This window comes from Aplidium turbinatum, chromosome 3, assembly GCF_918807975.1.
Source record: "Aplidium turbinatum chromosome 3, kaAplTurb1.1, whole genome shotgun sequence".
NCBI classification, from domain to species: Eukaryota; Metazoa; Chordata; class Ascidiacea; order Aplousobranchia; family Polyclinidae; genus Aplidium; species Aplidium turbinatum.
This window is the reverse complement of record NC_137474.1, coordinates 42066450-42083311: the sequence shown is the minus strand read 5'-3', so window position 1 is coordinate 42083311 and position 16862 is coordinate 42066450. Positions and strand designations below refer to the sequence as shown.

At 37.6% G+C, this 16862-nt stretch overlaps 2 protein-coding genes across 5 annotated transcripts; one reads left to right on the top strand and one right to left on the bottom strand.

Annotated features, from left to right (window-relative positions):
- Positions 1 to 339: 339 nt before the first annotated feature.
- LOC145767564 (uncharacterized) lies at positions 340 to 4980 on the top strand. Of its 2 annotated transcripts, XR_014288807.1 has the most exons (4): positions 340 to 983; positions 1600 to 1788; positions 3565 to 3683; positions 4657 to 4980. XR_014288807.1 is itself a non-coding variant. In XM_082579410.1 (3 exons), exons 1-2 carry the CDS (start codon positions 1554 to 1556, stop codon positions 3675 to 3677), a joined length of 348 nt encoding a protein of 115 aa, XP_082435536.1. In that variant the 5' UTR covers positions 340 to 1553; the 3' UTR covers positions 3678 to 3683; positions 4657 to 4980. The 2 variants fall into 2 exon arrangements, 1 of the variants encoding a protein (XP_082435536.1); XM_082579410.1 differs by having other exon boundaries at positions 340 to 1788.
- LOC145767563 (ethanolamine kinase 2-like) lies at positions 4183 to 16196 on the bottom strand. Of its 3 annotated transcripts, none has more exons than XM_082579406.1 (9): positions 16040 to 16196; positions 12983 to 13105; positions 11876 to 12012; positions 11195 to 11335; positions 10042 to 10187; positions 8864 to 8947; positions 8069 to 8241; positions 7678 to 7751; positions 4183 to 4743 (listed from the first exon to the last, which is right to left on the bottom strand). In XM_082579406.1, the coding sequence occupies exons 1-9, from the start codon at positions 16157 to 16159 to the stop codon at positions 4647 to 4649; spliced, it is 1095 nt and encodes a 364-aa protein (XP_082435532.1). In that variant the 5' UTR covers positions 16160 to 16196; the 3' UTR covers positions 4183 to 4646. The 3 variants fall into 3 exon arrangements, with proteins under 3 accessions (XP_082435532.1, XP_082435534.1, XP_082435533.1); XM_082579408.1 differs by lacking the exon at positions 16040 to 16196 and adding an exon at positions 13819 to 13919; XM_082579407.1 differs by lacking the exon at positions 4183 to 4743 and adding an exon at positions 5773 to 6634.
- Positions 16197 to 16862: the final 666 nt, after the last annotated feature.

Here is a 16862-nt window from a genome sequence, read left to right as displayed (position 1 = left end):
TTTCAAGTTTAACTATACTAAAATGTTTTGTAATATTTTTGAAAACATTTTTTCAGGACTAACCTCAAAATTTGCGTGCAGTTCAAGAAAATTTAAAACAACTTGTAAGCTTAATCGAATTCACTTGTTGATGTTTAGTAGCGCTCGACACAGCAGCATGATTGTGGTGATCATGTAATCATTGAGTTGCGGCTGCACTGCCGCCGCGCTGCTGACCTGTCTGCAGACGCTGAATCAATGTAAAAAAAATCGATTGATGCAGTATCACTTGTTGATTTTGTTCTGAGAGCAGTCTCGCTCACTGTCTGATTTTGACCACGTGAGTGAGATTCTCGTGTCGCCAACAAAGGGGCGTCTTTACTTTAAATGTAGCAAAGCTTGCACAATAGGCCAGCTTCAGGAGCAGTCATGTTGCGTCGAAATCTCTCCTCAATTTCTTGAAGCGAGATTTCACAAAACGATTGCTACTTTTACTTTCAACGATCCGGCAAATCGTTTTTTCTACTCCCGCGGTGCATAGAACAACACTGCAGGCACAATAATTGTTGTGAAAACTCCATTATGACGTCACTACTTAAACTTTGACTGGGCAATACGACGCGTTGAAGTGAAAGAGGCAACAAAGCTTTAGAATGCGGCGATGTGTTATATCAACGTGAGGAGATGCAATTTAGCAGAAGAACTTGGTTTGTTTTGATGAAGGAAGACAGAGGCCATGACTTAATCCTTTGCTAAAGGGATTATGACGTCACTCGATTCACTTCGACTGTTCAAGCATGGCGGTTGTGCTCAATACACAATTACGTGGAGAGCCGAAAGCACAATGCTTATGTGAACAGCGCTAAGAGGAATTTTCGCTTCTTGCATCGAAAATATAAAAAATCGAATTCAATTGAGATAGGCCTATTACGGCCGAAAGAAGTTTTAGAAATGATCAAAATGAAACTATAAGAATGACTTACGACAATGTTTATGAAAACCTGGTAAGTGAATGTCTTTTATTCATTAAACCTGAAATAATTGTGTAAAGTCGTTTTTGTCACTAGGCTACGTTTACACAATTTAAAGAAAGTTATAAAACTCAATTTAGAGAAAGTTATAAAACTCAATGACCAATGGAAAACTTTCATATGAAATATTCTCGTGACAAATTTAGTGCCAGTGCTTCTAGATGAGTGCTAAGAAGATATCAGCAAAGTAGCAGAGCTTGTGATGTCCCACAACATGTGTAGGGTTCTGCTCAATCTTTGATTTTGCTGCTCCGGCAGTGTTTGCCTGACTGCTTGAATGTGTTTGTATTTTTATGTCGTGTGGATAGGTCTGTGATGGATGTAGAGTATTTGCAAATGTAGCTTTCATTGCCGTCAACTGAATAATAATAATAATAACATGTTTTATTTTGCGCCCATTGCGACAACATAGCCTACAGTAGCCTACACTGCGACCTACATACGCAACAAAACAGACGACTGGAATCCCAAAATAAACTTTAAACGTTGGCTGTCATTTGTAACAGTCGAAAATGTCTGTAACAAGTGCTGAAGCTTTTTAATATGATGGATGAAACCCCTGTCATTACATTCGATTTACATTTTGCAGGTAGCAAATTTAAGTCAAGCTGTTGGCAAAAATGCAAGCGATTGTATCAGTGGACTTATTACCAACTAATTATATCGAACACAACACAGTTCAAAGCATGTCGAGAAAAAAGAAAGGAAAAAAAAAACGTCGTGAAGTCTAAGCACTCGTTTGATTGTTTAAAAAAGAATCTGAAAAAGATTGTTCTTGGTGAGTACGGATAAATGTTTTTACTACGACTAAATGATTATGTCATAACTATGCCATTTTGTTCTTTTGATTAATGTATGATGTAATTGTGAAGAGTATTGAGTAGGGATGGTCAAAATAGAATACCGAATATAGAACAACCGGTTGTGAAGCCTAACCGGTTTCAAAATCCATATGAAATCGGATAATTGAAACTGCTTTAACGATCGACTCCGTACCGCTCCGTCTGGTCTCGTTGCAGCGAAAGTAGAATTGTTTATCGATTTAGTGCAATTCGGCATAGGAAAGACGTACGAGTTTCGTTGTTAGAGATCTTTCTTGTCAAGCGCAATATTTTGGTGTAACTGCCACATCTGCTTCTTCTGAGAGATGTTTTTCAAGTGCAGGTTTAATTGTCACTAGTGTTGGTTGTTGGGCGATATTGAAAAAAACAAAACGATACGATATTTGAAAATACTCGATATTTCGATACTTTTCGATATTTTTGTTCTAATTAAGAAAAGAGTTTCTCAGTCTTTGAAATTAGCGTCGGCAATAAAAATGCCGAGGCCACACGAGCGCTTGTAAGGTTAGGGTACTAGACATTCCTGCCAGTCGCTATGGCACAGCCATAGATTTGTTCCTTAGTCAACACCCTGATGGAGCTCTGCGATAGAGGCGTGTGGATGGGTATCAAAGCACGAAAGTCGCAAAACGTGCACGCTTCATTGCGAACGGCGAAGGCAGTATAGATTTACAGCCAAGCGATGAGCCTCTTGATGTGTCTGATTCCAGTGATGACGCGACAACCTCATCCTCCGATAAAGCATCTGATGATTCCGATTCTGACAGCTACCCTAGTTCTTTATCAAATAGACTTTGTGTTGCTCGCAGTATCCCAATTGTGCCGAAACTATGTTAGTGCATACGTAAATCGAGGCAATCTTCTCGCAGGGAGCTATTAATTTGTTACCGGTACCTGGTTGAGCAATTAACGTTATTTTATGATACTTTAACGTCGCTAGATGTCGAATTAATGTAAAACAAATGTAAATTTCTTTTTGGGCATTGTTGTTACGCAATATAACCCGCCGGGAAAATTAAATCGATTTGTGCTGACTCAAACGTTGAATCAACCCAAAACTAACTTACTTTTCCTCCCCGTGAGTTATTTAATGTGAATTACCGTACCGTAACAGCGTGCGTATCGTGTTGCTCGCTTTATCGCTACTTTTGGCATTATTACATCACAACAAATCAAACAGTGCGGTCGTGATGGACTACTCTAGTATATTTTTCACTTTTCGTTTTACATGTTTTGGTACAATTTTTTTCGTAATAAACGTTCAAAGCAATTGCCGAGGCAATTTCAACTTTTGCCGTTTGGCCTCGGCAACGTTTTTGTAAGGGTTTGCAGTTACGAGTTATCGCCCAACACTAACTGCCACCAAGATGAGATCCCGTTTGACTGGTGAACATTTAAAAAGCCTCAATTTGTTACACTGCAATAAGGAACTTTGTGATGTTCATTGCTTTTATAAAATCATTAAAATGTGTTGATGGTAAAAACGATCAATTATTCTAGAATAGATATCTGTATTCTATATTCGGTTTCAGTATTCTAGAATATTCTAGAATAGCTAATTATTCTATTTTGCCCATCCCTAGTATTGAGTAATGTATGAAAATGTTTTAGTGGTGTATTCGCAGTGATGTGAACAACGAACATGGTGGTTAGTAGGCTGTGTCGGCATTTATATACTGATTTAACACTTCTTTTTTTACTTTCATGATTAGACATGGTGATGGCGCACGACAAAGCTGCTGCCGTGCAGCAAATTGATGAAGAGTTTCAGAGTGATTTCGAAATTGGAAGGACAGGCAAGGTGGCTGAAAACGGCAAAAACTAACTTTTGGTGAGCTTGTTATATGTTTGAAAGACAACAGCGCATGTGTTGCTTTAGTTGTTGAATAACTACTGTACACGCAATTAGAATGTATTTGAACTTGATTATTGCTCTGCGTGGCGCAGAATCGAATGATAAGTTTTTTGTCACGCACGTTGGAGAGAGGGATATTACATTGATATTGCAGATTGTCAATTAACTTCGTAGTATCCTGAACGACAACTGATCAAAATCCTACACAGTGGCGTAGCCAGAAAAATGTTTTGGGGGGGCCAAATATTTGATGAATTGAAGAGAACAACAAGGTGTTTGATTTAAAGCCATCGCCACTTGATGTGCAGTGGCGTATCCTGGTGGGTTGAAGCAATAAAACTGGTAGCGGGGTTAGAGCGTGCCGAAGGCACGCGTATTCTAAGGGGGTCCGGGGGCATGCTCCCCCGGAAAATTTTTGAAAAATTACACTCAAATAATGGATTATAGCGCTTTCTGAAAACACTTTTAGGGTAATATTTGTATGAAATTTATTAGCAGATAAACAGCTATTAACTTATTAAAGATAGCTCTTACACACGAACTGGCAAAAACTGCGGCTAAATTAGAGAACACCAAAAACACAGCTAAACAAAAACTCAATAACTACACAAAAGCCCAACAGAGTAAGCCATTCTGAAATTGCTTCCACAAATTAGTTCAAAGAAATGTAAATCGCGTAAATTTTGGGCGATTTACGATTTGGAAAATTTATTGGTGTCTTTCTGTGTGTCTAAAACAAGTCCTTGGGGGTGTTAATAGCCAGATCTCTTGGAAAACGATATAAATTTCTACAAACTTTATTGCATTTTCAACAAAGGGCTCAACTTCGGAATCCAAAGTTTGAAAATTTGGGGGGGCATTGCCCCTTTTGCCCCCCTGGTTACGCCTATGATTCCTACACTGTTGCCAAACAGCCCTCTTGATTTAAATATTTTTGTTTCATTCGCAGGAATTCACAATGATAAAGATACACAAGAAAAAGCTGCTGATGTGCAATGAATCTCCATCTGTCAATACGATTTGATGTGGCTTGTTTCTAATAAATGTGAAAATATACGAAGCTCGGCTGTTACTTTGCTTTGTCACAAAGGGAGAAGTGTTGCTTATAAATCCGTGTTGCTGCTGTTCTTTCGCCCAAGGATTAGCTAGGTTCAACAATAAACTTTTGGTGATGAGCGAGGTTTAAGTACAGAGACGTTTGGCAAATGTAGATGCCAATGCTGTTCAGATGTTTTATGCACCAGCTTGCTTTGCATGGCCAACCTTGGTCAAAGCGCGGGCATCACAATAGTCAATAGATCAGATGAAGCAGCATCATGGTGCATAAAAGTCAACCAGAATTTAGGCGCCAGATGAAGCAAAATGGTGCACAAGCCATCTTGCCAACGTTGGCAAGATGAAGCAAAATGGTGCATAAAACATTTTGCCAACGTTGGCAAGATACAGAAGCCAACGTTGGCTAGATGCAGAAGTCGACGTTGGCCAGATGCAGACGCCAACGGTTGCAAGATGCATACGCCAACGCTGGCCAGATGCATCCAAATGGTGCATAAAACATTTTGCCAACGTTGGTAAGATGCAGAAGCCAATGTTGGCTAGATGCAGAAGCCAACGTTGGCAAGATGCAGAAGCCAGCGTTGGCAAGATGCAGACGCCAACGCTGGCCAGATGCATCCAAATGGTGCATAAAACACTTTGCCACCGTTGGCAAGATGCAGAAGCCAATGTTGGCAAGATGCAGAAGCCAGCGTTGGCAAGATGCATAATCCAATGTTGGCAAGATGCAGACGCCAACGATGGCAAGATGCAGACGCCAACGCTGGCCAGATGCATCCAAATGGTGCATAAAACATCTTGCCAATGTTGGCGTCTGCATCTTGCCAATGTTGCGGCCAACTTCTTGCCAATGTTGCCCCAACAATCAATGTTTACTGGGTATATATAAAATATATATTATATATATATTAATTATTTATATTATTTATATATTAATTATTTATATTATTATTTATATATATTATATATATATAATATATATAATATAATAATAGATAAATATAATAAATATAAATGCGAATGTGTTGATGATGTAACCTTTTGTGTGTGCGGAGCTTATTTTGTTGTTTTAAATATACGTTGGATAATTGTTGCGTCACAGCAACTGTCTGATGAAAATTTGTTATGAAAATTAAACATTTGTAAACAACTGTAGGTGCATAAAATAAGATATGCTCAATGGATGGAGTGGAATTCGAGTCAAGTCGGCCGCGACACAACGTCGTGAAATTGATAAAATAATAGGCTTGTTGCTCAGCGACAAACAGTGAGTAATTAGAAACGAATCTATAAATTGCGATGAGAAGTAAAACCAAGCGATAATGTAGGTGTTACTATGCCTTGTACGAGATGAGTAAACATTAGGCTAAGTCAGAGATTGCATTATTGTATTCAACAATGAGAACGGAATGGTTATGAAAAATCAACAAATATCGCGGATGATCTGCTGAACAGCGTCACAGTTGCCAACGGCACTAAATGGCGATACAAAGTTGCCAGTTCTTATAAAGCTGTCTTGAAGAATCAAAATAATGAAAACGGTATTTTCTGAAGAGAAACTGTCAGTGCTTACCAACTTTTCATGTAGCAACCTTTTCATACCAACGTTGGTGCTGTGCCTGGCCCAAACAGTCATATTTGTTGACTGGATAATTTGTATGAAGGAAAACTATGTACCGTAAGTAGAAAACTAGAGAGTATTTGCGTCATTAAAGCTTACAATTTGATAAAAATAAATTCACAAATAATTGCAAGATTTCTTTTAAAAAAGTGTAAAAATATAAATTTGTAGGGTTAAGACTGAAGATGTTCAGAGGGAGAGAAATTCTTTTTTCCGTTTTGCATATTCACTAAAACGCAATTGTGAATATCTGGAATCAACAAAGCATGATATTATTAATAAAATACAGATACTACTTAGTACTTAGGCCAAGCAAACCAACATTCTGGCTGGACACCCTGTGCACAATTGTAGTGACATAACAAGAGAGCAGCTAAAGAAATCCGTCCTTCGCTAGCTGGGATAGCAGACTAAGTATGTATATTAGGGTGTTTCATTTTTTCACCATTTTTGAAATTCAAAATGCCTGGGGTCCCATCTGGTGGTATTTGGGGAAAAAAGTTTACACCCCAAATTTTTTTCAATTATGACGTCATATTGAGGTGGTCCACGAGGTTTGAAATTTTTGGGCCTCAAAATCTCGAAATTTGGGCGTATCTCCGGAACCACACATCATAGATCGACAAAATTTGTATCAAAATGCGCAGAAGGGTCGGTTTCCTATACCTGATGTAGAGAATGTTAAGGTCTATCTGCTTGAGAAAAAAAGTTATTTCAAAAAATCTGATTTTCGGTCTATTTTCTCCTATTGTTCCCCAAATACCACCAGATGGGACCCCAGGCATTTTGAATTTCAAAAATGGTGAAAAAATGAAACACCCTAATGTATATTGTATATACAATTATCTTACAAACTTTCGCTGCAATATGAAAATAGAAATGGCAACTCTTTGACCACTGGACCTGACCGCTTTTTCCCACCAACGGCGTAAGATCAACGTCATTTCAGATTCATTTTTATGCAAAATGTTAATTAACATCAACGGTCAAGCGAATGAAAACGCTACCAACAAGCTACCTCATCAGGTCTGTTTCACCGTTATGACATCATAATTGATCGGTTTGTTGTGGTGTGAGTCCTATTTATTAAATTAACTCTCAGGATATCAATATTGTCACCAGCTTCGATGTTACAACATAACTACATGTCACATGAAGAAGAGTTTTCACAGCAATAGTTATCTACATCCAAGACAGCAAGTCAGTCGTCTTTTTACATTGATTTGTTGTCTGGGAACACGGTGATATTACCAAGTGAAAGGAAACTAAAACCGCAGCGTGACAACAACTTACGTTTTATAATCGAAATCCAACTTTGAATACCTCGCCTGCACAAGCGCCCAGATGCCCCACAGCAAATGAGCTGCCTAGAAATAGAAATACGACGTCAACTGACCAACTTAGTGTGAGTGCAAAATTGTTAATGCAAAGACTGAAGCATAGCTTGGGAAATCAGGAAATTTAAGTATTGTAAAAACAGTTTAATTTACTGGTGGTTATCGATTATGGTTACTTGTTAGTTATTATTAATGATTATTATCGATGATACGTAAAATTGACAATCTCGAACTCTCATGTGATAAGTCATTCAAAACTAAACCAATCAAACACGCATTGGATGTGATTTGTAACTCAAACGCTGCCGTCAAAACAAATAAACATTTGTAACTACGCAGACACTCACCAGAGCGAATTTATTGACTTGCTTATACAAAACTTCAACTCTTTGACTTAAAGCTTCTTTTTCCAAGACCTGACCTGGATGGCAGCGCTCATGCAAGGCGGTGACGTAACACCTCAACCAATCAAACTGCACAGATTTGTTGGGATAAAAACGGTAGTCGACGTCATCAAGGCCTACATGCAACAAGACAAATGAGGCCGACAAATCAATCCTTTTTTACATCGATGCAACGTTTGCAGGCATAGCCGGGTGGTAAGAGCCCTGGTAAGACGCTCAAAAGGGCGTTGGTTCGACACCGCCCAAGAGCGTGTGGTTGTGTCTTTGGTAAGACACTTACAGGTACGCCTGAAGATGGACACGAAGATTGGCTTCCTTGCCTTCCCGTCCACTTAATACAAATCTTCAACCACCGGACGTAAGCCTGGATACAATTAAACAATCGGCAGACGTTGAATCAATGTAAAAACAGACTGACTTGCAGGCTGAGAGGCGGTCAAATAATAAATGGTTGATACAACTTTTTGGCATCATTTTTTACCAGCATTCATTACCAATGTTCATTATTTGCGCTTTGATAATTAATCAGAAAGAAAAACACAAAGTTGCTTGGACTTGCCAAAGTTGCAACACAAGATTACCGAGTTTATTCGTGACAAGAAAAAACAACTTCGAATATATTTAGTCAGTTTTCAACATAAAACATGGAAAAGCGACGCAATTAGTTTTCCTAGCCAGAAAATAAGTCCTTTTTACGTTATATCAATGCAAAAAGGACCGATTTTTGCTGCAACAAACCTGCAAACTCGCAGAAGTGATTTCCGATGTCAAAGGCTTGGTAGTTGAAGCCAGCATATTCGTAATCAATAAACTTTACAACGCCTGCAAAAAGAAGAGGTTCGTAATGAAAGGTAAGATGCAAGACTGCGTAGGGGATGATTTTGAGTGATCGGTTATTTTGTAATCATGTTAAACGTCTACGCGCAAATTGTCGTCTAAATGCCAAAAATACCAATTATTGTTATTGACCAATCGCTAAGTTGCCTCAATTGTGAGTTGCTACCAATGAACTAAAGCACATGTTTGTTTGAACACTAACTTATTCGTTCAGTGTTCACTAACTTATTTGTTCACTAACTTATTTTGTTTACTAACTTATTTGTTCACTAACTTATTTGTTCACTAACTTATTTGTTCACTAACTTATTTTGTTCACTAACTTATTTGTTCACTAACTTATTTGATCACTAACTTATTTTGTTCACTAACTTATTTTGTTCACTAACTTATTTGTTCACTAACTTATTTGTTCACTAACTTATTTGTTCACTAACTTATTTTGTTCACTAACTTATTTTGTTCACTAACTTATTTTGTTCACTATAACTTATTTGTTCACTAACTTATTTTGTTCACTAACTTATTTGTTCACTAACTTATTCGTTCAGTGTTCACAAACTTATTTAATTTCCAAAACTATCACTTCGGTGTAATGGCCGCTCACCGATTCGGCAAATTTTAGCCAAAATTTTAACAGCCGTCTATGTTTTGGAATCTTCACCTTCAGACTGAGAAAGCCTCAGAAAGATTATTCACGGCAGTTTCGCATACTGACAGAGACTTTGAACCACTGACGCAGGCCTGGTTACCGAGATTGGCAAAGCGAAGAAGAAGCTGAATGGGGAGTTGGTCTTGAAATGCGTTAGTCATTTATAGTCAAGCGCACACCCCAAGAGCCAAGCCAGCGCTGCAGTTTCTTCGCACACAAAGTAGGACGCTTCACCAATTGAACTGACTAGGACGGACTGGTCAGAATATCAAATAAGCTCAGTGACTATCGTTCCGGTCACTTATGATAACTACCGGAACTAAACTATAAGTTCCGGATGAACATACGGAACGAATGGAGCACAGGATGGAACACGTTATAAATGACAAGGAATTTAACCTTTCAACGTGGTCTTGCCTGTACCAACCTGTCTCGGAGTTATGGATAATATTATGAAGGAGGAGGTCATTGTGGCAAAACACAACTGGTGAGTTCAAAGCCTTCAAGTGTTGCTCTAATTGTTCCACTTCCTCAAGCAATGTACTGTACTTCTTCTCTTCATTTGGGCTAGTACTACAAGTGAGAAAAACAGGTTCAGCTAAGTCAGAATGTTCACTTTTACGTTAATTCAACGTCTGCAGATATTGAATCACTTCAAAAATGACGGATTTTGCTATCTGGGGCATTATATCTCACGTTATTTAATTATTTCACTGAGATATTAAGAAATTTCTTATTTTCAATGTTACGTGCAGTAAACAAGCAATGTAAAATAAATGATCAATACCCAGCCCACGAACCAGTGTTATTACATTAATTCAACGTCTGTAGACGGCAAACAAAACACATAATATCACTGCAAAACACTGTTTTTGACCCAATCAAATGCTCAATAATATATATATGCAATATTGCCGTGGGTCATTTTTATAAAAAAGAATCGTTCCATTAATCTTAAACTTTGTTGAAACTGAAAACAATCAAGCATGAATTAAACGAGCCCCAGACAACAAATCAGTCGTTTAATTTACATTGATTCAATTTCCATAACCAGCATAAATCATAAATAGTGTACAGGGACGTAACTGTGTGGACACCATGCATTTCTATTTGTTTAATTTCCAGGAAACTGAAGCTATCTCTTGCACGCTACATTATGACTCACAACAAGCAATGCAACCGACTTCCGTGAAATTTAACGGTGCATTCACGGATGTGAAGATTTAGCAGAGCACAATTTTTCAAATTTTTTAAGCCACCATGTAAAAGATGAAGCCTGTTTTACAAAGCCAAGTCATCGCCAGCCACGTTATGTAGGGTGATGTCAGTAACACATTGTTATGATAAGAGGCAAACTAAAACGACTGGGAGATAAAACATATGTTACTGCAGTTTTTTCTCATACCTACATTAAACTAATATCTTCCCAGAAAAACAAAATCCGTAATTTGTACATTAATCCAACGGCAACGATTGCAGACTTTAAATCAATGTAAAAATGTCAGATTTTGCTGTTTGGGTTGATACACAAGCAAACACATCATTGCCCCGATAAACAAAAACAAGCTAATCAAACCCACCCAGTAGAAAGCGCGTGGTCTCCAGAAGGTCTAAAGGCGATATCGAGGAACTTTCGCATGGTAGGAAAAGCAATGGGAGTGCACAAAATGTTGTCGTCTGATGGAATAGAATGCATTTTCGCGAGCTCCAAAGTCAGGTTTCTGTACAGAGAAATAATTACAAATAAAGTATTGTATTTGAATAAGATACTGAAGAAGTCGTCTTTATGGTGGCAAATCAATAAATTATACAAGTTCCTGAACCTGATCGATTATGTTTAAGCTACTTATTAAAGCCGGAATGGCCCGTTTCGGTGAGCCCGATCCCTTAATGGGGGATTTTTTCAATTTTTTTTTGGATTATCGGGTACCGTAGCCTAATTATCATTGCCGTTTTAGGGTTAGGGGTTAGAGGTTAGGAACTCACCGAATCGGACTCACCGAATAGTAGCAGACCCTATTAAAGCATTGTTTGCTAACAAAAATGAATTTTAAATATATGGAGTGTTGCGCTTACAAGTTACAAGCCAACTTTTGTACCTACTTCTCAAGCATATCATTAAACGACTTGGCAAGATGGCTGCATGCTCTTAAGCGGTGTTGAACCAGCATCATTCAGAGCATCATCACTCAGCCGTGTATGGCTCATTTCAGACAACAAAATATAAGAAGTCAAGTGCATCAATTAGAAATCAAACTTACTTATACACAGAAGGGCACTTAATAGTCTCTCTTGTCAGCGTGTTTCCCTGTATGTACTCATAGGATAAACCATTGTTAAAAATACAATACAGGGTTGGTGCACAACCATGTCGATGCAACAGTTCAAAGCAACGTACCTGAACAAAAACAAACAATGTAATGAAGTGATTATTATCGACTAATAGCAAGAAAGTTAGTAATAGTATATACCGTATATACATCTACGTGCCATTCTGCAAAAAAATGCATTTAGTACACGAATTGTATTAATATTATATAAGCTAAGAAAACTGATACCAGTAGCCTACTTAATACCTAACACTTGACTTCATTTTTGACTTAACTTGAGTAGCCTGAGTTTAACATTTCATAAAAACTCAGGTGCACAGTAGTGGATTCGTACAAGTGACCAGACATGATAAAAGCATTTCTTCATTTCAAATAATGAAGATTGGCTTCCTTGCCTTCTTGTCTACTTAATTTAAATCTTCAACCACTAGGTGTAAGCCTGGGTGCAACAACAACATTTTAAACTAAATCAGATATAATTAAAACAAAGTTTATTTGCCAACATGAACACTAACCATTAATAAAGACTTTCTTTCATCAAGAAAATAAAATATCTTCTGACACTGTGTCAAACCCACAACAATGCTTGATATGATGAATGATGCGGTTACATGTCTTGTTAATTCAAACGAATTTATTTTTACACAAGTCAGTTCAATCATAAACAGCTAAAAATCGATTTTGATCAGCTAACAGCTAGATAATCTTGTGTTAAGCTGAAAGCAAACAGCACAAAAAGTCAAATGATGATGAAGGTGCGAAAGAATGAAAAACGTTTCATTCTTGCTACGTCAAAGAATTGATGGAAAAGACCAACAACCAAAGGCAAAATAAATGAAAAATGCCACAAAAGAATATGGTATAAAATTGTACCATCATAAGCATGCCTAGCAAACATAAACCAGCAATCAACAATACGCAAAATATTTAGTAAAACTGATAAAACGAATAAAATTTGCACTTTCACCAGTAAGGCGCCTGTTCTGGCAAATATAGCAACAAAAAGACTTTCATTCATCAAATACCGTATATACATACTTCCTCTGCCCTTTGAAGGAATAGTTCTGTTCCTTCACCATTCACCCGAACTAATATTATGGTCTGTTCATCATCCTTTTGATAGAAACCAAACATTTTGTTGGTAATTCCATTGTCAAAAATCTAAAAATATTAAAAATCTCTGATGAAAATGAACATCAAATTCATTTGTTTGACACTTGTGACAAAAATCTTTACTTTTACTTTCGTTTTAGAATATTGACCACAAATTATCTTGAGAGCTGGGTTTTTTTTCGCTGAGACTTCTCGGTCATTTGTCCGAAATGACTTAAAAAAATTCGGTCATTTTTTATTTATTTTGGTCATTTTTTCTGATGAAAATATTTCCTTTCAAGTAGCTGATGCAACATATATTTTTTTGGACAATTTGACCGAATTGACTATATATTTTTTTGGACATTTTGACCGAATTAACTATATTTTTTTCGGACATTTTGCTGAAAAATCGGTCAATGACCGATAAATGACCGAAAAACCCCCCCAGCTTGAGAGTAATATACACCCAGATTGCAAAGTATTTATTGTACAGTGTACACTGTCATATTGTAAATAATTCTCAACATTGCATATATCACATTGCTCAAGTCACTCTTGCAGATGATCTCCTGCAGTTAAAATATCTTGTTCACAACACTATAGGCTACAGTACACCCCATTATGCTAGTCAGTTGTAAAGTGTCATTACTAGCCTACAGATTGGAGAGAATGATATTGTGTCAACTGTACACATCACAATATTTTTATTATGACGAAGGATTACCAATGGGAAATGGAATGTAAACTTTGCTTATAGCGTAAACTTTATTTTGAAATACCTAAATGGACAATGAATCTTAAGATCCAGTTCAAAATGACACGTGAAAAGACAAGGCAATGATGATCTCAAATTATGGGATTTAAAATCAAGCAAGACACTTCAAAGACATTCAACTCAACATTTTTGTCTTCAGTGCTCACACCTGGAGGTTGAAAATCTTGATGATAGTGGGTGTTGGGCAGTGACGATCGGTGAGGGAAAGCAAGGAAAGCAGTGCTTACCTGAGCGAAAACTATGCAAAATATAATGACTAAATTCTAGGTTTAACTTTATTTTTATCACGTCTATTTTAACTTGAAAATTACTGTATTTGTGACTAGAATTACTCGTAACGCTTGTGAGTAGTCTAAGTCCTCACCAAACCGCATGTCTTGCCTATAAATGCCAATTAACGCAAACGCTCCTGTCAGAAACAACCACTGAGGCTCCAGGGAAGCAACTATCAAAGTTGCTTTCCCCAGGTTCAAAAATGTCAAAAAACGCCTTCGTTTTATCCAATCTTCACTCGTTTTGCAAAACGTCACCAGCTGCTTAGCCAATCAGATGTGTTATGGTTAGAGTTGCTTTCCCAGTGACGTCAATGCGTACATTCGCTAGACTAACTCGTCAGAATGGTCTCTCGTCACGGTACACAGCACAGCATCATAATACCGAAAAGATTGTTGCTGTTTTTTGATGTCTCCTCACCATGTACTTTAGCCTACTAGCTTTCATAGTCACGCCTTTGCCCTTTTTACAGCGTTGATATAACGTTACTTCGCCAATGAACGTTCAGGTGCAAATGCAATATTTAGTTCGTTAAGCTTCTATACGGTATACGCAGGAGGCAAACTTATCCAGCTTTTTGTACAAATTGCTTGCGGTTGTAATGTTTAGGCCTAAGTGTTAGTTTTTGTTGTGTAGGCCTAACTGAATATCTGAGAATGAACATTCATGACGAATTAAATATTTAGACAACTATTATTCCATGTCTAACACAGGATTTTGGTCCTGCAATGTTAAAATTAAGATTGTTCATGACTTCTAAACATTAAATGGATGTATGATCACGACATAGGCGAAGCACAATTTGACAGATTTTTATTTTTGATTTGTTTTGGAAATGCTCTCAGAGCGCACCAAATTGGAAGTGTTTTTCAAAAATTTCTGGGGGAGGCCCCCCAAACCTCCCGCTGGAAGTGTTGCCTTCGGCAACACACCTTCGGGCTTTGCCCTAAGGTTACGCTTTTTGTGCCTACTACCTGGCTGCTGCATATTTCCAAGTTGCTTTCCCAACGGTTTAAGCCACCGAACGTCACTGGTGTTGCGAAGGTAAGGAATCCTTGTGAAAATCCTTCTGGTAGGAAGGTAAGAGAGCCAATCCTTGTGAAAATCTTCAATCAACCTTCAGACAAATGTGTCTACCAAAAAACACAGCCACGTGCTCTTGAGCAGAATTGAATTGGCATCTCTTTGAGCATTGTACTAGGGCTCTCACCACTCGGCAGTGCAACTCCAGGTGGGTCTGCTACTATTCGGTGAGTCCGATTTGGTGAGTTCCTAACCTCTAACCCTAACTCCTAATCCTAACTCTAAAACGGCAATGATAATTAGGCTACGGTACCCGAAAATTGAAATTAAAAATTAAAAAATCACCGAATAGGGATCGGATTCACCAAAACGGGCCATTCTGACTCCAGGTAACATATAGAGTATATAGTTATACTTTATATCAATGACAGCAAAGGAATTCCATGGCATTAATTACCCCATTTAGCACATATACTTTAATGACTATTTACATTTCACTTTCAGTGTGGCAACAATATACGGTACCCAACAAAGAACAATCTTTTGTCTTCTTGTGAGTGTAACATTAAGCAACCCTACACACCCCAATCATATATACCATTGGCCTCAAATGATGGGAAGAGTGGTAATAGCACATTTTTCATGTGAGATTTTTATCATATGGCATATTACCATATTTACAAACAATATTTTAGCAACTAAGTCAGTTTTTTTTTTTTTTCAGTTCAGTTGTTTTTTATTTCTGACCATCATATCAAAAAAAAGTTAATGATGATGATCTAAGTTAATGATGCAAAGACTCCACAAGCATGACAAACAAAACTGTTGATTTAACTTCTAAAGAGGCTCTCTGAATTTGAGATGATGCTTATCGTCAGTCAAGTTGATAGCAGTATGAAAATAATGAAAGAGTATGTATATAGCCTAACCTTTGAACCAGTATCTTTTTTATTCCAGTCTGGTCTGATTAAGTTAAGAATTTCATGGGCTCCTTCCAATGCATTATCCAAGTCAACTGTTTTATCAACTCTTAAAACAGTTTGCTCCATCACGTATAAATGAATTACATTTTATCTCTTTTGCAAAATATGATCTGTAACATATGCTACAATGCAAACAAAGGTTCAGTTCTCAGGCTGTGCCCTTTCAGGACAGCTCTCTATTTAGCAGCACCTAATGGACATAAGCTAACATTGCACGAGCAATAACACAACAAAAAACTTCTCCCTGTCAATCTCACTTTAAACTGGTCTGCATTAGTAGTTCAAAGCTTAATAATGATGTTATAATATACGGTAAGTGGTACCGTAAGTATTTTTATTGTCACTCTACACTACAACAGTTAAGACCTTTTAACAATAGGGCTTATTTTTAATTTTATATAAGGTTTACGATGTCATAACATTACTACCAAACTTATTCTGACTACGTTAGGCAAGAAAAAAAAACAAACAATCGGTACCGGTTTTAAAGTCTTTGGTTTGACCCGACCTGGAATCGATCTCGCATCTACCAGCACTGGAGCTGAAGGCGATACACCTCGGCCACTGAGCTGGTTGTTCAAAGCTTCTGCAAGGATTTTGTCCAAACGTTAAAATTTGATGACTTCTCTTATTTTGATAATGTCCTTAAACGAGGATATTTTCTTTGAATTAAAAGCGGTGATATATGCAGACCACATGAGGAGCATAGCCTTGAATTGACAAGCTGCGTGGTGACGTCGCGTTGCCCTGTGCAGCGCCGCACCAGTGT

What these genes read in the sequence shown, in the direction of transcription:
- LOC145767563 (XM_082579406.1), bottom strand. Translation starts at nt 16,159, where the DNA reads ATGGAGCAAACTGTTTTAAGAGTTGATAAAACAGTTGACTTGGATAAT. An exon ending in TATCCATAACTCCGAGACAG is followed by an intron (nt 8,948 to 10,041) that starts GTTGGTACAGGC and finishes TTCTTTTTGCAG; the next exon opens with GCGTTGTAAAGTTTATTGAT. An exon ending in TCACTTCTGCGAGTTTGCAG is followed by an intron (nt 8,242 to 8,863) that starts GTTTGTTGCAGC and finishes TGTTGCATGTAG; the next exon opens with GCCTTGATGACGTCGACTAC.
- LOC145767564 (XM_082579410.1), top strand. Translation starts at nt 1,554, where the DNA reads ATGATGGATGAAACCCCTGTCATTACATTCGATTTACATTTTGCAGGT. An exon ending in TCTGAAAAAGATTGTTCTTG is followed by an intron (nt 1,789 to 3,564) that starts GTGAGTACGGAT and finishes TTTCATGATTAG; the next exon opens with ACATGGTGATGGCGCACGAC.